Here is a 22,839-nt window from a genome sequence, read left to right as displayed (position 1 = left end):
TAGAGGCCAGAAATACTGCTAAATATCTGACAACAGATAGGATGCAGGACAAGCAGCACCCGCCTCTAGGAGGCATAGTGCTGAGGTTGAGAAACCCTGGCACAGAGTGTGTCCATCAGAGCACACAGCCCACTTGCAAATTCCAGCTCAATCACTCACTAGTTTTGCTACTTGGGGCATCTTACCTAAGTCCCCTAGCACCCAGTTTTCTCATCTTCAGCATGGACTACTAATAGCACCCATCATGTGGGCTTGTTTCAGGGTAGGGGAGGAGAGATGACTTAGTATAAGGCCAGGCACCAGGCAAAGTTCTTGGCACAGAGTAATTGCTCATAGTCATCTTGATTGTTTCCAAAAGCCACAGTGAAGCATCTGACTGTGGGGTTCCATAGCTGCTACTCAAGTGTACTACTTGGCAATTTTAGCTGCAGCAGGCAGTCTTGGAATCACAAATGGCTGACTCAGGCTCTTACGACATGCACAAAGGGCAAGGTACAATGTGGAATGGAGCCCCTTTTCTAGAGTTAAAGTAAGCATAGTAAATAATTTAGGTGATCCCTCTCTAAAACCTTTATAAGTGTTCAGAAGATTCCCTTGGAATCTTTTTTAAAAAGTCTCCATTTATCTTTTCATTCGCTTTGTCAAAGACCAGATGGCATTATGAGGATGATTTCATGTCTGGATTCTCAGTTCTGATCCGTAGATCTATGTCTCTATTTTTCTGACAGTACCATGCTGCTTTGATTATTATAGCCATGTAGTATAGCCTGAAGTCTGGTAAAGTGATGCCTCCAGATTTTTTCTTATTACATAATATTGGGGGAAATTCAAACACAACACGTACTCAATACTAAACCGGAACTACTTGAGCACTTTTGTGTTCAAATGAAAGCAAACCTCAGGGGAATTTAAGAGTGAGGGAGAGGGGAGAAGGGAGAAGGGAGAAGGGGATGGGTAAGTTCCCACCTGATGTGTACACTGCACATTTCTGACTAAGAGGCACAAATATAATTTTGACTTAGAATATACAAAAGCAAACTAAGTATCTAGAATGTGTATACCCCTGTAATATTCTGAAATGAAAAAGTCTCCATTTATCTACGTAACTATTAATGGCATTGATATTGCTTTTATACCATGCCAGACACTTTATATGGTTTAATAGATTTAGTTCTCAAAACAATATAATAAGGACACTAGCTTTCCTTATTCTTTTTAAATAAGATAATTTCTCCTGAAGTATTGGGGCCCAAGATCCATCAGTACCTTGTTAAGTTTTCATTGAATTTTCCTGTTTTACTTATGGTTATTAACCTCCATGATCCTCCCCAATGCTCTCCACAAGCATAGGAATTTTAGCAACAAAAAATATAGGCTCTTGTGGGTTAGCATGGGCATGTAACACAATGTTTAATATATACTATACAATATGTATTATATAATAACATATAAGATGCATAATGTATCGTACATGTGTGTGTATCTCACTATTTAATGGTTTCCGAACTATTAGTTAGCTGACTCACAAACTCTGGAAACCTAACCCACATGGGGAGAGTCTTTAACATGTGGTTTAAGAAGCTGGGTCTGAGGAGCCCCTTACTATATGACAGCTGGTGGTGGTGATATAATACTGGAGAAAAAACACGAGACGTGGAGAATGAGAGAACTGAGGTCCAGTCTGGGCTCTCATAACTTCAGGGCCTGTGACCCCAGAGGTGTGATTTAACCTCTTCTCTCTAAAACCTGCATGCTGGAGCAGAGGAAGACTAAGTGGAGTTACACATGGACAGAGGCAGTCTTCACTAAAGGTTGTTCTCTACCCCTGGCAATTACGCCCTTTTTTTTGAGACAGAGTCTTACTTTGTTGTCCTCAGTAGAGTACTCACAGCAACCTTGAATTCTTGGGCTCAAAGCGATTCTCTTTCCTCAGCCTCTCTGGTAGTTGTGACTATAGGCATCTGTCACAACACCCAGCTTTTTTTTTTTAGAGAAAGAGTCTTGCTCTTGCTCAGGCTGATCTTGAACTCCTGAGCTCAGGCAATCCACCTGCCTCAGCCTCCTATTACACTCATTGTCATGACTTGGATGCCATAGCTATGAAGCTCACAGACTCCACTGGGGTCTGCAGGCTGGCGACAATCCCTCATTCCAGCCTAGGTTATGTCACTTCCCCACTGCCCTTTAGTTCCTTTGTGTGTTACTCTGCTGCCCTGGGCCTGGTGTTCAGGCCACACTACACAGCTCTCTATGTCAGCCTGTCCAATTGCCCATGTCAAACTATACACAAAATTAATGACAGTGTGAATTATGCAACTGCGTGTTGCCTTGTGCTAACACACAGAATCCTTGAGTTCTTCCAATGACTAGCACCTTAAGTTAACCAATGGATGATTAAAAAATATACCCTACTTGGGTAAACTTACTGAAGGAGAACAGGAACTTGTCTGATAGTTTCTGTTGAGTTGCACATGATAAGTACTCAATAAAAATTTGCCAAACTGATTGCTAAAGAGGTGAACATTATTTAAGTGGTACATAGTGTTGTATGCAATGGTTTTCCTCCTAGTATCTTCTTTTGTTTCTTTTCAAATAATGTGAATAATTTGTAGGCAGGAGCAAAAGATCTTAGTTTTTTATCTCATCACCAAAGAACCCTCCAGAGAGGAGACAATCCTTTGGCCTTGGTTGTTGGCATTTCAGATATAATTACATTTTTCACCCTAAATTTTCCCAATGAGATTAAGAGTTATACACAAAGTCTCCTTAGCCCTGTGCTCTGAAGTTTGTACAAGGAGCTCTGCCCACTTTTCATGTGATTTCTGAAAGATGCCAGCTGCTGGCAGCCATGAAACATGAAACACAAAGGACTCGTAATCTCCTGGAACATGCCGGGCTTGCACAATTCCTTGAAGCCTCTCTAAGAATACACCAAAGCCTGCAAGTGTGTACACGCCTTTTTCTAGGCAAAGAAGATGCAACATTGCCTTTCTCAACAAGCTGTTTCCAATATTTCCTTATTTATTCTGGCTTGGCTAAGGTAAGAGAACATAAACATCTAAGAAAAAGACAGCTTTCACATTTTCTTTGTAATTTCACCTGTTTTACGGTTTCTGTTGATGTTTCTCCTGACTTAAAGACATGGTGTTGTTTATTATGATGGTTGAAAAGTTTTAAGCTTTTTCACGTACCTAATTCCAACGGGCCATTAACTATGCTAGGGTTTACTTTTGAGACGGTATCATTTTGTCACCCTGGGTAGAGTGCTATGGCATCATCACAGCTCACAGCAACCTCAAACTCTTAGGTCCAAAGGATCTCCTTGCCTCAGACTTCCAAGTAGCTAAGACCACAAGCACCTGCCACTGTGCCTGGCTAATTTTTCTGTTTTTTTTTTTTCTTCTCTTTTTAGTTTCACTCTTGCTCAGGCGCAAACTCCTGAGCTCAGGCAATCCACCTGCTTTGGCCTCCTAGAGTGCTAGGATTACAGGCGTGATACACCATGCCTGGCCAACTGCTCTAGTTTATTGGCACTGCAATGAGGGCTTTTGAATTTGCAGAGATATATTTTTTGCTGCCTAGAGTGTCTGCTTGACCCTGAGAGAGCTCCAGTCAACCCATTCCTGGCAGGCAGGGACTTTTTAGTGCCCAGCATAAAGATCCCTAGGGAGAATGGTTCTACTGGTGCCTTTGGCAATGTGTTCCAAGGCAAAGCAGTTAGAGTGGGCAGTCTGGTGATCCGTGTTCATTCTGATTCAGGAGATATGTAGCAAGCAAACACGTCGCTATTTCTAATACATAGCAGATATCTGATAAGTAGTCACAGAGCTTCTGACACTGCCAGCCTATGAGAGGTGGTCAATGTATCATCTGAGGAGGTAACAGTGTGGAGGAAAATAAAAACAGTAAGCTAGGATTTATTGAGGGCTTCCGATGCACTAAGCACTGGGCTAGAATTTTATGTTATTATTTCGTTTGGTCTTCATAAGAACTCCACAAGGGAGGACAAGTGCAAATAAAATCACTTACCCCATTTTCCAGATGAGAACACTGAGGTTCAGCAATAGTAAGTGTTGTACCCAAGGTCACCCTGATATTAAGGGGCAGATCTGGCCGGCAGAACTCACACCCCCATCCCACGAGATCCTACATGCAGGATGGACATGAACTGGTGAACGTAAATAGGAGAAGGAAGCAGGGAAGTGTCGATGCAGGGAAATTCTGAGGTGGGGAGAGAAAGATGGACAGAGCCCTTATAGGCTGTTTTCATGATTCTGGGGAGAAGGGGCCCATCTTCCCTTTCCTGTGAGAGGGGGCGAGGTGGGGAGCTTGAAGACTAGAGCAGAGATCTGAAAGGGTCACTGTGGGGAATGAAGCGTGAGTCAGAGCAGGCAGGCGACAGTGCTGCTGAGCGGATCCCAGCTCGGAGATTCTGGAGTTGTGTGAGGATGGGCAAGGAGCCTTCCCTCTCTGTACCTACGTTTGCTCATCTAGAAAAGAGGATCTAAGAATAGGGCAATGTGAGGACTGAACAGATGACCAGCATGAAAGTACTGAGGGCAAGATGGCAAACGCCGGTCCACGGGGTCCAATCCAGCCCACCACTGGTTTTTGTATGGTCAGCACGTTAAACATGGGTTTTATCTTTTTAAAGGGTTGGGGAAAATTTTTTTTAAAAGAATATCTTGTGATACATGGAAGTTATATGAAATTCAAATTTCATGTCCATAAATATAGCTTATATTGGGACACAGCCCTGCACACTCAGTCTCTGGGTGCTTTTGTCCTGCAAAGGGTTAAGGAATTGCAGTCAAGAGCACACGTGGTACACACATGGCTGCGCACTGTGGCTGCTCAGTCCTCAAATGGCAACGAGGCCCCTAGGACTTGACAGCACTTTGAGTGCCCTGCGCATCACTCATCTGTGTGGACAGGCATTTATAAAGATGAAATGCACAAAGCACCATCACAGATCGGCAGGAATGGACGCGCAGCCCCAATAGATTTTGCTGACAGAGCATGCTAATTCCGAGCCTCAATGAAGTGAAATGATATTCCTTTCAAAAAGAATCCTATATGCTTCTCATTAATAGCTACGTATTACAGAAAGTATACTTATACTTTGAATTTCTTCCATAAAATAACCTGTGAATATTTGTTTTCTTTAGTATTACATGAATACCTTCATCTTTGACTGGCCCACAGAGCCAGATGTATTTCCTATCTAGTCATCACAGACAAAGTTTGCTGAGCTCTGACGTGGGACACAGTACCATTTCTAGACCCATACCATTCCGATCACAAAGGCAACTATGTTCAAGGCCCTCGGTAGATACTAACCAGAACACTGTTGTCCAACACAGTGGGGAAAAGAAAAGCCTAATGGCAGGGCTGGGCTCTCTGCCTGCTCCTGTTTAGGCCCATTCATCCTTTTTGGCACAAAGTTCTGCAGGCTTCCCAGTAACTCCTCAAACAATGGTGGCAAATGGCCCATCCTGAAGACCGAAGACAAGGCAGGCTATGGCAAAGATTTCCCCCAGATACATTCTAATTCGACAGGAGACTCTGGAAAGAAAAGAGCCCCTGGCTCAATTACAATTGGAACTTTATCTTAGAACCAAAAACAAGGTAACCTAAACATTTGTCCCATCATATTAATATGAAATTAAAAAAGAAAAGGGCCCATGAACAGTGAGCATAGCAAACCCTCTCTCAGAGTGTGACAACTGGACTGAGGACACCAGCCTTGCAAAGGCTCTAAGAAGGCCTGCAGCAAAACAAACAAACAAACAAAACCCGTAGAGGTTTTATTAATAATAACCTTTATTATTATTTTTAAACATAGTGTCTCAGCACTATCAGTACTCTGGGGAACAAACACCCTTGGCGAATTACTATCGTAGTGGAGGGAACAGTTGACCAAGTTCATGTCCTACTTTTCTTGTGTCCTCTCTCCATAGCCCTGGATAAATCTCAGCTTCCTGAATCTCACTTTCTTGCTCTGTAACACAGGCATGGTGTCACCTGTCTGCCACCACCATAGAACTGACAGATCAGAGGAGAACCAGGGATGTGGGGCATTTTCTGTAACCTCACAAGGGTGCTGTGTGAGTGACAGAGAAGGGGCAGTGGCATCTCGCAGAATGTTAAGGTGTCCTCCCCAAGATAAGTGGACTGGGCAGAGAGCTGGTGGGCTAAAAGCCTTGCCCTTGGGGTTTGTTGGGACAGCAGCAACCTATGGAGGGATAAAGGGGAGGTCCCATCGTTCCTGTCCCTGGTCCCTGCAGTAGAAGGACAGGCAGTTACTCCGCGCTCCTGCAGGCTTCCCTGGGCGGGAATGGCAGCCCACCACAGGTGCTCACCCTCACCTAGGAAGCGTGGAAATGGCTTAACAGTCTGGCCTCCACCAACATGTTAGTGCATTTGTAATTTTTAAAAATAATAACATGAAGAAAATTCATCTGGCGTGTCTCAGCTTGCACCCTCACACCCCGCCACCTCCTTATCTGACAGATCAGATTTCACCATGTCCAAAGCCTGTTGTGTAAGGAGGGACAAAGATTGCTCTTTGGCTCTGGAACACTTCCTCATTCTCCCTTTCTCCTTTCCACATTCCGTGAGAGGGAAGGACGATGCTTCTCTGTGGCCAGTTGTACTGAATGACCTGAGATCCTGAATCGTGTTTCGAATTTGCTGGTGGAAACGCTGTTACTCGTGTAAGCCATTCCTCCCTCAGAAGAAAACGGGGTGGTCTTTAGTTTCCTAGAGGGTCACCCGCCTTTCTATAACATGAGTTTCATCTCCAAAGCTAGTGCACCAGAGCCAGTTATACAAGTCCCCCCCTCCAAAAAAAAAAATCATAAAACCAAGCAAAAGCAACAGCAGCCAAAGCCCCACATGCAAAATCTATTCACAACCAAATGCCACGGGGCAATGGGAGACTTATTTTTAATCACAGAGGGTTTTCTTGGTAGAGGGATTTGTACAGAAACTCCTTTGAAATAACGCAATTACATCAGAGATCAAGGTTGCAGGAAGAATGGAGCTATAACTCCACCACACCCTGGCCCTGGGCAGCCACAGGCATTCCTCAGCTGACACCTGAGTGGGGAACAACGAAGCCTCACGCCACTGCCAAGAACAAACCCACCGGGCAGCCATGCTGCTCCTCCTAGCCCTCCACCGGCAGGCTCTCGTGTGCCCACCCAGCCTCTCACTCTCCCCAAGGCCCAGTGCTGAGCAGATCTCAAAGTTATTAGCAGATGCCCCTTTATGCCCATGGAAAGACAGTCATGTGATGCTGAGTGAATGACAACCACAGCAATAATAGCCTTAGCTACCCAAAGACTTAAGCCAGCAGGTAAGAGTGGCAGAACCTGTATTTGAACTTGGTCTTAGGCTCTAGAGCCTGGGTGCTTCCTAACCCCAAACTATGCAGGGTTGGATTCCTGTCTTCTTCAAGAAGATATTTACAGACCATTGGAATGGGAGCCTATGGCAGGATATATACTGAATGGTTAGAAAGAATACTCTTTCTGAATGAGGGTTTAAGAAATTTTTCTTGATATTCTCATTAAACTTTGTAACTTTTCTACAATGGATGCAAAAGTGATAAATGGGGAAAATGAAAACGAAGTGGTTCCTGTAAGAAGTTCAGGTTTCCCAGTGAAAATGATCTTTGCAATTTTCCCTTCAGAGCTTCAGCCTAGGTGTTTCTCTGATGGACAGAGGTACGATGCACAGGGAGGGGTTTGGCCACACATGGGAATATGCCTTTTTATTCAGGGTCTAATAGGTTTAACTGAGAAATGGTCTTCTCTCCCAGAGATTGTAACAATCTTTCTTTACAGTTCTGTTTCTACCACTTCGCATGCATGCAGCGGCTGGGACACTTGGGAAATGCTTAGGGACAGCAGAATCTGAAGCTGACCTTACTCTGTGACCACCAATACAGATGTCACAGGAGGGGACTGACTTATGAGGGCACAGTGGGGTCATAAACAAGCCAGACTGGCCCTCAGGCTGCCGGAGAGCACGCGCTGAAGGCTGAAAGAAATGGCAAGGCAGACTGAACACGTTGGTGATGTTGTCACCTTGGAAACAGCCCTGAGAGTTACAAGGCAAGCAAGGAATACAGGATCTGCTTCAGAGCGATGGGGCCTCAACACCCCAGTCTATTCCACTCAAGACTGAACACGTGAACAGCGTAGACGAGGGCCTGGCATGCTGGACGTTCTCTATTGCTGCATGCTGTTTTTCTTAGCATTTGTGTTGTAGTTCCTGGGAAACCAAGCTGGGGGGAATGTACAGATTTCCATCCCAGTGTCTCTCACAAACATGTTCAGAGGGAAGGCACATGGTGACTCCAGTACCTGTTTCATGAGAATATCCGGTAGCCACCAGGCGGGCTAGCAATTCTCCTGAAGGAGTATATTACCTCTGGGAAAGGCTCGTGTGGAAGAGGCCTGTGGGGACAGCAAGGACCTCTTGGTATGGTTGGCGGCCTCATGCCAGCTGATTCCTGAATGGCAGAAAGGAATACAACCATTCTGACCGATGCAGCCAGGGGTGGCCAGAGACACGTGCTCTTCCAGGAGATGGTATCTGCTTCATCCTGCCTGTGGGGGCTTTGAAGCTGTAGAAAGAGATGGATCTGGAGTTTCTTTTTCTGAACAAATAAGAACATTCTGGCCAGAGTGTTGCACTGCCCACCAGTTGGGTGGCTCACTAAAGGGGGACTCTGAGAAGAAACTATCACTGGTCTATAAGCCTCAGAATGAGATCTATGGAGCCTTTTCAAGTTCACATTTTCATACCCTAAGGAGAACCCCATATGATCCCCCTGAAAATGCTGTTTTGGCCACACGTTCCAGTTCTCCTTCTTTTGGGGGAGTTTTGAATCTATATCCAACATTAAATGGTAGCCTGCTCTCACTTAGTGGTTTTAAAAACACTTTCCATCTTTGTGATAACTTGGGTGATCCCCTGAAAAACAGGATCTCCTAGATGGAAGATACAATGTAGGGGCAAGACCGTAACACGCGGTCACGCATGTCACTCTGTCACCTGCTCACATCGACAGTGCTACCTGCCCCACACCCCTCTGCCCCACCCTCACCACTGGCAGACTTTGAGGCTGGACTTCCTGATGTCCACTAAGCTCTTTTTTTCCCTATTAGTATTCAGCTTTTCATGCCCCTCCCCCCCACTGATATCTGCGTCTCTGATTAATTTTCGCCAGATGTGAGTGTCTGGCCTTCTCCAGGATTTGTCATTTTCCCTCCGTGTTCCTAACCTTCTTCAGGCCATTTGTGTGATTTCTCTGACCTCGCGAGTGTTTCCAACACCTCCCAAATTAGTGTCATCTGTGACTTTCCTTCACATCCTCTTTTCGCCCCTTTACAGATCATTAATAAAGAGGTTAAACAAGACCAGACCAGCACCACACTCTACACAGCAAATGACAAAGGGGTGGGAGTGCGGGCGTGCTCCCTGAGCGCCAGCCCTGGCACAGGAAGGATGTAATGTAATGCAACAACACTCTGCTAGACGCCTTCTGCCTCTGGCCCGTGGTCATTTATCACCACTGTTTGTTTATGATTTCTCAGCCAGATTTCAGGTCCTGAGAGTGTGATCATATCCAAGCCAACATGCATTGCTTTGCCAGGTAACCCTTATGAGCTCCAGAAAAATCCACAAGAACTTATGTACTGCACTTCAGTCTGCTTAAAAGCTCCTACCCAAGCCTCCATGACACAGGAGAGCAGAAAAAGGTGGACTAACACATTGCTCCCCTTTTCTCCCATCCAATTCATCGGCTCGCAATTAATCGTTCTTTAAATATTTGCTGGATGTCCATGTTAACCATTAGATTTTTCTTTTAGCTCCAAGAAACCCTGTGCAACAAACATTGACTAATCTGTATTCTCCACCAACTTACACTTTTTGTTCCTCCCAGAGATGAGTGGTTCTTCACCTTTTCTGAGGCACTGGCCCCGCTGAGCATCGGCTGAGGATCACAGATACTGTCCTTGGGGAGTATGCACACCTCCACAGTAAGGTCTGTTACCCAGCTCAGGGGATTTGCAGATCCTCTAGGGTTCAGTGACACCAGCCCAAGAATCTATGTGCATGGGTCATTATGAAAGTTTTGAGATACACAAAAATAAAGAAATGTAAAATCCATGAGGATGGAAACAAATGAAGCCCTCCTAGCAACACTGATAAGCTAAGCCGGATGATACTTGCACGAGTAAATCAGAAAGGACACCTTGGATAGACTGTGCTTCATGCAAGTGAAATAATGGACCACCACACAGTCTGTCTCAGAACTATCACAATGCCCCAGTATTATTTAGTGAAGTATTACTCTAACTTCAGTAAATTCCCTCAATTTCCTCCAGGGTAGGAACTGTACTTTGTCCACTGCCTTCACGCCAGGATTGAGATGAAAAAATACTTGTAAAATGAATTATTGCTTGCAAAGACTATAGATAGTCAAGTTATGGGTCTAAACACTACCTTGGTAAGCCTGAATAGGAGATAGAAATATACAGATATCTTCCAGAGAAGGAATCAAAACAAAAAAACAAACAAGAAAAAAAGAAGAAGAAGAAAGAAGGCAGTGGGAACAGAGGTAAGGCAAAAACATCTCACTTTGCCCAGGAGTTGGTTCTGTTTTTAGAAGTAGGCAGAGGCACTGTCAGGGCGGTTCTTAGTTACTTCTGGTTACTTCTCATCTTAACTCCTGAAAAGAGACATTGAAAGTCTCTCTTACGGAAAATAACATGTTCAGAATTTCAAGATGGGGAGCCAGCCATGAGGAGCTGTCAACATCTCACGGGGCAGCCCTTCACTGGCAAAGTTCTTAGTGCCTGGTGATCTCAGGGGCAACCCAGGAACCGACGGCATCTTCTTCCTCTCTCTGGGTCTTTTTCAACCTCTTATAACTTTGGGGTCTTTGATTTTCTACAGAACACCACCCCCTTTCCTATGTCTCTCCATTCTCTAATTACTGATTTTTCTTTGTAATCTTTGCAAGTTCTCTCCTTTTCTTTGAGAGTCAGAGGAGCCGCACCCTCCCGGAGTCAGACTTTAGCTATGCTTTAACCTTGTTGGCCTGCATATCGCCTCAGTAGAAGGCCAGAGATCCACCTGTTGAGATGCAGGCAGATGGAAAAGAGGGTAGGTCAAGAGTCTACCTTTCCTTTGGCCAGATCAAATGGACATCTGGGGAAAACAGAACTCTGGATCCCGACTCGGCACTCCACCCTCCAGTGATGGCGTGCTGCGGCTTTGACACCCAAGGTAGGAATCTGGAGGCATTCTCAGTTTTGTCCTTTGTCTTACCTCCAGATCCAAGTCCTGGTCTCATCTCCAATTTATCCACTTGTTTGCATCTGCACTACGGCTGCCCTGGGTCAGCACTATCAATTCTCTTACAAATAGAACAGCATCTATTTCTGCCCTTCCTGCCATGACAATTCGTCCCCACAGCAGAGCCAGACTAGTTCCACAACATAAATCAAACCATGGCATGTTGTGCGTAAGATCCCCCAGTGTATACTCATTTTTCTTAGGCTAAAATGTAAACTCTCAGTCTTGGCCTCAAAGGCCTGTGTTTTCTGGCCCTTTCCCACTTCTCCATCCTTATCTCACTGTTTTGGGCTCTACTCAGAGTGCCTTCAAGCTCCTTCCACCCATAAACTCCTTCTCATCTCCTGCTCTCGGCATCCTGCCCAGGACCGTCTCCCCAACGCTCACCTTGATGTGGGTACCTTCTAATTCTTCTTGGACTTGGCTTAAAACTCACTTCCTTGGAGAGATGCTCACTGAACATCCTTTCTTAAGTAGGTTCCTCATGTGAATCCCAGTATCTTTCTGGTTTCCATCAAAGCAATAATCAACACGTATTAGATTTCTATTCATTATTTAATTTTTTGTGTTCTGTTTCCCTCAATTAGACGGCAAGATCCACAGGGCAGCATCCACATCTATCTTATGCATCATGGTTTTCCCAGCAGCTAACAAGAACTTAGCCATTTGATGGAAAAGAATGGACAAATGAGCAATCACGAATAAACGAATGGGTAAATGAATGAATGAAAGTGTTAGTAGTCAATGGCATAAGAAAGAGATACATCAGCTCCTCAGTCACCGGAGAGCTAAACTGAATTAAAAACACAAGTCAGGGCAGCGCCTGTGGCTCAAAGGAGTATAGCGCCAGCCCCATATGCTGGAGGTGGCAGGTTCAAACCCACCCCGGCCAAAAACTGCAAACAAACAAACAAACAAACAACAAGAACAACAACAAAAAAACCCCCACAAGCTGGTATCTCTGTACAGGATGTATAAAAGGAAACCTTCACTTTGCACAGATACCTCCACTTTGTATAGAGCCTGGGGCTCCTGTCATGACTCCTTTCTCAGTCACTAGATTTCTGTGGCCCCAGAACAACCACAGGCCTAGTGTACAGACCCTGTCTGCTAGGAGAGGGCAAGAAGGTAAAACCTTCCCAGCCATAACAAAACCCCTCCTTCCTCGTCCTCCCATTCCTCCTGAGGTGGGGGGTGCGCCAGGGAGTTCCACCGGCCCTTCCAGCACTGCTTTATTTGTCAGAAATCTGCCTCACACCTAAAGATTCTGGGATTCATACTTGCACTCACCAATAACACGTCCGTGTGCTGGTGGCAGGCATAGCGCTACAATTCTTCATTTCGAACAGGACACGTCTACTAGCATCACGGCCCCGTGCCAAACCTTGTTAATGCCACATCTGTATTTTTATGAATCAGGTTCTAAAAATTTGCATATGTTTTCAATCAAAAAAGACTTATTCCTTCCTGGTGGCTTAAGAAATAAAAACTTGTGTTCTGTGTCTCCTCAATTACAAGAGTTCCCAGCATGAGCTCCAACAGTCAAATGTCAAGGCAGATGTGGCACTGAATCTCACCAGATGCCTCAGTTGGTGCTCCTGCTGCCCGACCTGGTCCGTGGTCACACACCCAAGCACCTCTCCGGGGTCCAAGGCAAGCACCTTCACTGAACGCAAAGGAAGAGTCATTTGCTGACACAAATGACTGCCATGGCAGGTGGCAGTTATGGAGGATGGAGGAAAGTTACGGGGGACCGAGTAGCTGCTTTTCATGAATTTTGCAAAGAAGATACAGTGAGGGCTCCAGGAGCAAGTTTTCGCAATCAGTAGTGTGTCTGTGCGCGCAGGTGTAAGGGAGCAGGGGGTGGGAGAGAGAGGACAATGGTTGACTATGGATGGCAGAGATGCCAGTGAGGGCAACAACTCACTGGAAATGTGAGCCCATGGAGTTTCTAGAAAAAATGCAATGAGACAGGCCACAGGTGAAACCCAGGCAATAAAATAACAGGCACGTGGACGAGCCAGTTTCACGGGGAGTAGAGAGAAGCTGGAGGCAGCGTATAGGAATGTATGGTGGGTCTGAGGAGCACAGACTCCATAATGAGTGGGGTCTGGGGCAAAGGAACATGGGGTACCCTGTTCCTTGTTCAAAAAAATATTAAGAATTTCAAGACAATTGAAGCTTTTAAACAAGCTTTTAAACTAAGAGTGCAGTGCTCTGTGAGCTGTACAGGCCACACACTGATAAAGCCGGGCCTGGATATGAGGCTCAGGAGGGCAGGGGTTGTCAAAACTCTAGGAAAGCAAACTTTCCCAGAGAAGTTTGCTCTCAGAAAATACCACCCTTGAATGATCACAGTGAGACAAATAAATCATGCCTGGGCTCAGTAACTAGAAGTGGCAAAAAAGGGAGGAGCTGTCGGGGTTGTTATGCTAATTCCAAGTTGTTGTAATTTTTAGAATGACTTTTCCTAAATTATGATTCATTTCAGCACCAAACCCTCAGATTCACTTCAGGGCCTTCTTATGCTAGTATGCACGTATTACTGATGCCTAGTAAAATAACATCTTGTAATGTTTCTTTTATAGGAGCCATAAATCAAAACATTCAAAACAGTTAATTTTTAATGTACCACTACTCTCCATCTTTAGTTATAAATTGAATGTCTCTTTAGGCCTCACGGACTGTAATGCAATGCAAAACACGCACAGCTGTTCAACAATGGAAGGTCCTCCCAGTGTCACATCATTCAAATGCTTAAAGATATTGTTTTAAAAGTCTGAGCGTATCTAAGCAAACTCCTTTGAAGACGTCATAAAGAAAAGTACTTTTCCTCAGAAGCCTATAAAATTTATTAGGACATATGAAAGTGGGATTATATATTGACTAATTTTCTGAAGACATTTGTTTTCTGAGGTGCACGGTATTTGGGGGAACTGGTGAAGGAATAAAGGGGGTGGGGCTAAACTCAATTGCCTGCATTTGCCTTGAGTGAGGCAAGATTTTCTATAGCTTTTAGACCCAGCTCTGCCCTGAGGATGACTGTATGGTTCATATGTCAGGGAATGGTACCGCATCATGAATCTTGTGAAAGAGCAATACAAGTCTTTATTACTCAGGAGGAGAGGCATGTTCAGCCTAGCGCCCCAATAATGATGACAGCAGGAACAGCTCCACAGGAGAGTCCCAAGTAGGAGCCGTCCTTCCCAAGACAACTCCCAAACTCTTAAAACTTTCCTTGCCTGCCTCTTATTCCAGGCATGTCTTGAGTGAGTTCCACATGTTTGCTTTTTAATGCTATAAAACCCTTTCTTCTCATTTCATATTGTTGTAGATCAATTTACACCTTCATTAACTTTTCAGTGTAAGTGAATGGGATATTTCTCTTAAAGTTTTCCCTCGATAGGGAAAAAAAATCTCCCAGATGGAATATCTAGAATTTCTCTGGCTTCTCTACCTCCTCATACCGACAAGCTTCCCCTTGCAACCACTTTGCATGTGGAAGTGTGAATTCCAGTGCTGTTTACCCAGAAAAGGGAGAAGAGGTGAGATATTCCCGTGTCAACACGAAGCAGGTTTTACTGACAGGAAGTGGATCCAGGGGGCATTACATCTTTACTCCGTGGAAAGAAGTTATATCTGAAAACCACCCTCTATGTATTTCCCCCTGCAGTACCAAAGAAAGCAATCGGACCCATTGCTGGGACCTACTGCAGGTTCAGTTAAAGAAATAAAACACAACAGGGACACCATCACCCATGGGCAAAAGACACGAGCCCTTGCCGAAGCTTCACCTGAAGCTCACCACCATGTTAACATGAAGGCAAGACTTGGGAAAGGGCACACTTGCTAAATCATCCCAAAGAATTATCCCAGACGTGATCGTTCTCCAGCATTGCAACATTCCATGCTTATCCCAGAAAAAAACAACTGAACCCTGGGTACCTTCTGACCAGGAGAAAGATTACCATGGCCACCATCTACCACATTTCTTGTTCTGAATACAATGTCACGTGCAATGTCATCAAGTTCAATAATACCACAGTCCATGTAGCCACACATATATTCAACTCTGGGAGTTTGTGATTTGGTATTAAACAACCTGTAGTATACAGGAGAGGTGTAATTCCCAGCAGCAAAAGTTAATAGAGTTTAATGTTCCCTTTATAACCGTGATAGTGACATGCGCCACAAGTCACTATTCCATTTAAAGACAGGACAGAAGTAAAGGGTGGTTTCTTAATAGCTAAAGGCAGCTTTTAAAAGAGCAAAACCCTCTGGAAAAAATGCAATGCTTGCAATATATAATGCAAAGCTCCATATAAGTGTAATTTTTAAGAAATAAGCAAGTAAAATGCCCCTGAGATCTGCTAATGTTAACACTTCCAATTCATTGAAAGAGTGACAGTTACCCATTCACCATTCCTACGCCTTGATCCTTGTGTTTTCTTCAGAACTGCCATAGAAGAGACAGCACAATCCATTAAACGGGCTTCTTAGAGATGATAGTTTCAGCTCCATGAAGATAGATAGTTTTATTTTCCTTATTCCTTGCCAAACATTTGACACAACCAGAAGGACATGAGAGTCACACCACACTGTCATATCTGGTAAAAGCAAGCAGCCAGCTGAAAACCACGACCGGAGAATTGTGACATTTTCTGAGTCCACAATCATGCCTTACAAAGTGTGTCTCAATCCTAGTAAGGGCACAGTTTACAGCTTCAATAACACAGAAACATTCGAACCGTGCTAAACCCAGACCCAACAAGGCAGAGCAATAATGTGGTTGGGGAAGGGGGAGGGGAGGTGGGAGGGAGGGGATTCTTGGGAATGGTCAGGGGACGCGGACATTCTGCGCTCACAGAACACGGTAGCAAACACAGGGCACAGTCACAAACATCAGCGAGCACAATTGAGCACACACACAATACAACACTGGAATGCAATTTTTTTTTTTTTTTAAGAAAAATGATATAAAAGATGGTTTCTCACCCCTCAAAACAAAACTGGAACTTTGGTTTACAGGCCCGGCTATGCCCATATGCCCTCCTCGTCATCCTGCGGCCGGCCCGGGGGGGAGGTGCACAGAGAGGAGGGGAGCACCGGAATGAAAGAAGAGAAGGTTAGTTACACCGAGATGCACTGCAAAGGCACACTAATCTTCACTTTGTTTTTTAATCTTAAAGACGAGGAAAAAAAAAATCCATAGTCACTTAAGTTCCACATCACTGACTTGTCAAATGCATAACCAAGTTGTATCTATGGCAACACCCACACAAAAACATTCCACCCACCCAGCTCTGACTCTGTGTCAAGATTGGATTAGAAGATTAACATTAGTCTACATTAGCAGCTGATTATCTTTTTGGAAGGCATGCAGTCTGAATTGCATAGGCCTAAGGAGTAGATTAAACCTTTTAAGTAAGCAGAGAAGTAATTATAGTAATCAAATACCCTTAATTTCTTTTAAGCTTAAAGTATCAATAAAGGCTGAAGAAGAATTAAAAACAAAAACAAAAAACAAGTCCATCTATTTGGATAGAACAAACTTTTTAGCATGCACTCATTCATATTGGTTACTCCACAAAGGCTCAGATACATTGCAGTCTTCTTATTTCTCAGGTTCTATTTTGCTGTCAGTGTAAAAGAGGATGTGCGTCATATAGGTCATATGGGGAAAAGCGAAGTTTATTGCCACCAGCAATGAACTTGTGGAATGATCATCCATTTGCATGCAATGATTATGCATTTGCAATCATGAACAAACTTATTTGGTCTAAATTCCTACTGAAAAAGTTTCCAAAATGAAACAGAAGTTCTTTGAAAACACAAGTACATCCACCATCACTAAGTCCCTTATTTTGAATAATTCCGTTTGGTGTAAGGATCAAAACAATATGTATTAGACTGCATGATTTATACCTTGGTCTTACACACAGTTTGGGAACCAGGTCTTTTACTATATCCCCAGTGAAACCAGACTTTGCCATGATTTGCTTTTTTGTTTTGAAAATCAAAAATAGAAGAACTTGGAACTTTTTTTTTCACTATTTGGATTTTTATTCATTAATTTATTATAATATTAGGTCAAATCATATGGAAATGCCCATAATTGACTACTTTTGACCTAGAAAAATAGCAATTTCATACAGTGCAACCTAATCTTCCAATAGGCCAAGGTAATTTTTATCTACTCAAAGATTTAGAAATGTGGTCTCTGAACTGACTTTCAATACAATTGCTTCCTTCGCATTTCTATGTATTTTAGTTTATGTATCTAAAAAATTATTCTGAGAAGACATGCAGAGAGTTCAGCAGACTACCAAAGGGATCCACGGCCCACAAAAGCTAAGAACTCCTATGACTTCTGAGTCAACCGATTGATTTGTACAGAGCCCGAATTGGACAAGAAATTGGTGAAGACAATATGAGTTTTCCCTTGAAATTTTAGGTAGGAACATTTTGGAAAAATATAATGTACATTGGTCATTTTAGCTGGGCCACCTTATATAAAAATTACCTGTGTGTTTATTACTATACAGTCAAATAATTGCTTGTGGCAGTAAACTTCCCTTTTCCCTATATGACCTAGGACAAATATATTTTTACATTCATTGAACTTCCTCTCTATCCCTGGAGAAAAGCTGAATTGATGTTCTTTTCCGTGTTAATAAAGAAGGAAATTTACAGCATGAGATTCTAGGGCAATTACAAATGGGTTTCAAGGGGTCTGGCAACCCCTCGATAATGCAAAATGTTGCTGAGAATGTACATAAAAATATTTCTCTGGATGAAGGGTCAGCTTTCATCATATGATTCTTGGATCCCCCTCTTCCAAAAAAAAATTACTATTGTTGAGGCTTGGGGCCTATAGCTCAGTGGCTAGGGCGCCCGCCACATACACAGAGGTTGGCGGGTTTGAACCCAGCCCAGCCCTGCCAAACCACAATGGCAACTACAACAACAACAAAAAATAGCCGGGCATTATGGTGGGCGCCTGTAGTCTCAGCCACTTGGGAGGCTGAGGTAAGAGAATCGCTTAAGCCCAAGAGTTTGAGGTTGCTGTGAGCTAGGATGCCACAGCACTCTTCAGAGGGCAACATAGTGAGACTCTTGTCTCAGAAAAAAATAAAAAATAAAAATCACTGCTATTGGAAAACCCCAGGCACAGGAAGATGCTATGATTTGCCAACGTCACAAAGCAAACAGGCTTCTCTAAAATGCAGCCCACAGCCCCTGTGATTGCTGCCTAATGGTTAGAAAATAACTTGCAGAGTCGTTTCTTTCACTTCGCATTCAAAACCCCACAGTAAGTATACATTCGGTTTGTTCCAAATCCACTCATCTGGGGTTTTAATTTTTAAACAAGAAGAAAAGCAAAAAGAAAAGCCATTGCCACCAAAATCTCCTGCTATTTTCTTAACAGTGAAATGTGGTCTAATGCAAATCACTTTTAGCAAATTAAATATATTAAAACGTGGTAATTAATTATGATTGAAACAGACAGGAGTTGTAGCTTAAAAATATACACTGCCAATATCACTACTACTGTTCCTCGTCCACCATAGGAATAAAAAGGAGCTCCCAGATGTCGAGGGTTATTAAAAACCAGATGTTCAGATCGATGTCTTGTATGGCGGTGAATAAAGTAAAGAAATATGACAGTCCAATATAAACTTTGCTAACATTTAATATGGCAGAAATGTGAATAAATTCCTTTCATGGGCTCGGAATATTATGCATTTTAAAAAGTTTTTAGAGTTTAAAGTTTTTAAAAGAAAATTGAAAGAGAAGTGGTGGCCATTTCTGGTCTCTCTAATCTTCAAAGCTTAAACATGAATTGACCCTCATCACCGAGGGACCTGGGTCAGAGTGAGTGTCCATTTAGGGAATAAAAAACAAAACTGCAGGAGAAATCAAAGAGGGAGCTGCACGCCTTTCCAAACGTTTGCAGCTGTTTGACAGCTGCGCTGCCTGCATCTCTATAAGCAAATGCTAATTTCTTCAGCAACCTTACTGCACCGAAATGTAAATTGGGGGAACAAAAAATAAGAAACAGATAAGTATCCCTTGATCCCTAACTTCACTCCTAGCTATTTAGAAATACTTGAGTTTTTAAAATACATCTATCAGTCCTGGGAAAATCTGTTTCCTTCCTTTGTTTTTCTATTTCCACATCTACTTTGCAGTGGCTTTTGTGAATGCTGCCTGGTGTTTGGTCCCTTGTGTGTCCTTTCTGAGTCATTGCTCTGCCAAGAGTTGCCAAAATATCTGGATAGGAAGAAAGCCTCAAGTCCATCAGTCGTCTGCATGCTTTGGTCCACAGCATCTGGGAGGATGGGAACATCCAGCGTGGACTGAAGCCCAGAGCACAGCGACCACAAAACACAGCAAATTCTAAAGGGGGGGGGGAACTTAACTGCTATGTAGCCTCAGGACACAGCTACAGACGCAAGGATGTTGTGATGGACAAGAGGCCTTGATGGAAATCCTGTAGTCCTAAATCCTGGGCCCTAATGGAATTCTCTAAATACTGAGATTTAAAAAACACCCTCACCAATGGGCTTCTGGCAGCTCCTGTGTTGATGACAAGATCTAAAAGCAAAGGGACTGATCATCATTGACAAGGCAAGAGGCTTGCTGGGGGGGCGGGGGGCAGTTATTAGCCCCAGCAAAAAAGCTCTGGGAAAGAACTCTATAATCTGACTTGATAAATGGTCCAGGGAAACCTTTAATTGGTCTCTATTTCAAAGTCAGCCAGCAGGCAAACCTGAGACCATTATTGAACTATTTTTTCCTTAAAAAAAAAATACTGCAATTCTCACTGAGTTGATAGCAAGCTTTTTCCTTGAACTTGGAGAACTAGGTTCCTGATGGGGACCTCACTTTCATACCTGTCCTAGAGAGTAAAATCATGGAAGTGTCACTTTTAAACAGCTCACTGCCTTTGTGGGCACTCAGCAGAGGTCTATGCCAGGAAGTTCCACCTGGTTTCCTTGTGGGAAAGGGTACAAGGAGATCACCCTGGTTATGGCTGGGTCTGGGGAGGGTAATCTTCAGACCCACCTCCATCTCTACTTTATTCACAGCTCCTCTGAAACTTTCTAAGACTTCAAGCCTCAGGAATCTGCCAACTTTGGCCACCCAAGTCCCAAAAGCAGGAGCACAGTATGGAATTTATGACGTGCCCTGAGCCTGGTTCAACCAAAGCAGGTCCTCTTGGCATCTCCAACTGCAGGCTTGGCCAGAACTGGGGAGGACAGACACGTGTGTAAAGGAAAGCAAAGGCTTAGGCATGAGCCTGGAGGAGAGGGGCACAGAGCCTACTCAGGGCACTAACAAGCTTTCTCCCAGGCTCCAGTCCAAACCTTCCCTCTGGAGACCACTCACTCACGTCTTTCATCTCTCCTGTCTCCTGGAATGCTCTGCCCATGGATGGATGTCTATGTTCCGGTGAGGGGGTCAGGTATGGCTATAAACTCTTACAGGATTTATATTTGTTATAGCCTGTGTGGCCCTTTTGCAGACAAGCTCTCCCCAGAACTAGGAAAGTCCCAGCCAGGTTGAGATACCCCTTCCTGCTCTTTTTAAAATAACTGTAAGCTTATTTCACAGCTAGGCTAGAAAAGAGCCAGTGTGTATTAGCGCCTCCTCCAGGTTGGAGAGAGTGCTGACAGCTTTCCGTGTTTCCTTGCTGAATCTCACCATGGCTTAGTGACACAGGTGTCGAGAGACTCTTTGTGCAGATGTGGAAAGGTAGGCTCACCCAGGGAGGTCAGGTAGCTCACCACCGCCAAAGGACACCTGGCCAGGAGCCGGGGAGCCAGAGTCAAATTCCAGTCTGTCTAACCTCAAAGCACGCCTTTCTGTCTCTACCAGATGAGCTGTGAAGCCACAGAAAGAAGAGCTCATTTTGACCCCAAAAGGCATTTGTTGTTTCTGCTTAGCTCAGCTCTGAAGTACTTTGAACCTGGCACTGCCCTCCTTCCAAGCCATCGGAGACCTTGGTTGAAGTTGCGAGCTATGACTTGAGTTGGTTCCCTCTGGCCCTTGGAAGAAAGGCTTCTTCATGTGCAAATGGAATGTTTACTTAGATATTTTAGCAGCACCCTAACAAGTTTTAAGGTCTCAGAAGAAGGGACCCCCCCTCACTTCCTTCACCCTGCCCCACAACATCTCAAATATAGGAACGTAAGTATTTCTAAATGAGTAACTATGCAATGCTGGGTTCTTGCTTTTGTTGACCGACTGGACTCCTCTGAAAGAACGTGCTGCCTGGCCGCCAGAGCTCCTTAGGATTGCCAAGGTTGTGTCGCCTGTGACTCCTCAGAATGACTTCTCTCTTCTACTGCACCAACCACATCCTTGGTTTATTCTTCTAACCCCAACCGGTGAAAGCTGGACTTTAAAGGCTGGGGGACAGCGTGACGGGAGACGTCTATATTTTAAAAGACACATGGGGGTGTCTCACAGGGACAGGCAGAGACCAGTCTGTGCGCCATGGATTGGTTCTTCTCAGATGACCTTACCAGGACATCCTGAGGCAGGGCAGCCATCGGAGACCTCTTTTCCGCAGAGTCCAGAATATTACGGACACCTTTTCATTCACTTCTAATGCAGTATCTACAGGGGCTTTCTCAATTTTTTTTTTTTTTTTTTGCCATCATTGTAGGGCAAAGTGATGAAATCTTCTATTTTTTTTCAAGCAAAAGCAATTTGACAAAACAGTCTTCGGTGTGTGGAAAGTGCTCAGCTGAGGGCCACAAGATGCCCAGTTGAAGATGAACACTCTTGAAGGCTCTATGTTGGTCAACAATATTGTTTGGAAGCTCAAAGTCACCATCTGCTTAAAGCTGAGCCCTGCCAGATCACCGTAAAAGACGGGGTGGGAGTGAAGTCTCCTTTGTCCACCGGTCTTTAACACTTGGCTTGGTTAAGCACAGTTAAAATTGTGTTTTTTACGTGACCCTGGTTCTGCCATTTCCTGGCTGGTAGGCTACGGAATCTCCTAGCCTTTTGACTCTTCATTTTCTTGATTGTTTGAAAAAGAAAATGGGGGCTGGGCGTCAGTAGCTCAGTGGTTAGGGTGCTGGCCACATGCACCAGGGCCTGCTAAACAAACAAACAACAACAACACCAAAAAATAGCTGGGTGTTGTGGTGGGTGCCTGAAGTCCTATCTATTAGAGAGGCTAAGGCAAGAGAATCGCTTGAGCCCAAGAGTTTGAGGTTGCTGTGAGCTATGATGCCATAGCACTCTACTGAGGGTGTCAAAGTGAGACTCTGTCTCGATACAAAAACAATAAAAATGGCTCAGCGCCTATGGCTCAACCTGCTAAGGCGCCAGCCACGTACACCTAAGGTGGCGGGTTTGAATCCCCAGCTCGGACCCGCCAAACAACAATGACGGCTGCAACCAAAAAATAGCCGGGCGTTGTGGCGGGCGCCTGTGGTCCCAGCT

General features: G+C 44.2%; 1 protein-coding gene across 1 annotated transcript in view; it reads right to left on the bottom strand.

Annotated features, from left to right (window-relative positions):
- Positions 1 to 22,839, bottom strand: part of ERC2 (ELKS/RAB6-interacting/CAST family member 2) — a 976,082-nt gene that overhangs the window by 152,716 nt on the left and 800,527 nt on the right. Inside the window, exon 17 of the mRNA XM_012805132.1 lies at positions 16,372 to 16,437. Coding sequence (XP_012660586.1) covers positions 16,411 to 16,437 — 27 coding nt within the window. The 3' untranslated portion in view covers positions 16,372 to 16,410. The remainder of the gene's footprint in view (positions 1 to 16,371; positions 16,438 to 22,839) is intronic.

The sequence above is a fragment of the Otolemur garnettii genome, unplaced genomic scaffold (genome assembly GCF_000181295.1).
Source record: "Otolemur garnettii isolate 467f Iridium unplaced genomic scaffold, OtoGar3 scaffold00002, whole genome shotgun sequence".
NCBI classification, from domain to species: domain Eukaryota; kingdom Metazoa; phylum Chordata; class Mammalia; order Primates; family Galagidae; genus Otolemur; species Otolemur garnettii.
This window is presented reverse-complemented; position numbering and strand designations above follow the sequence as displayed.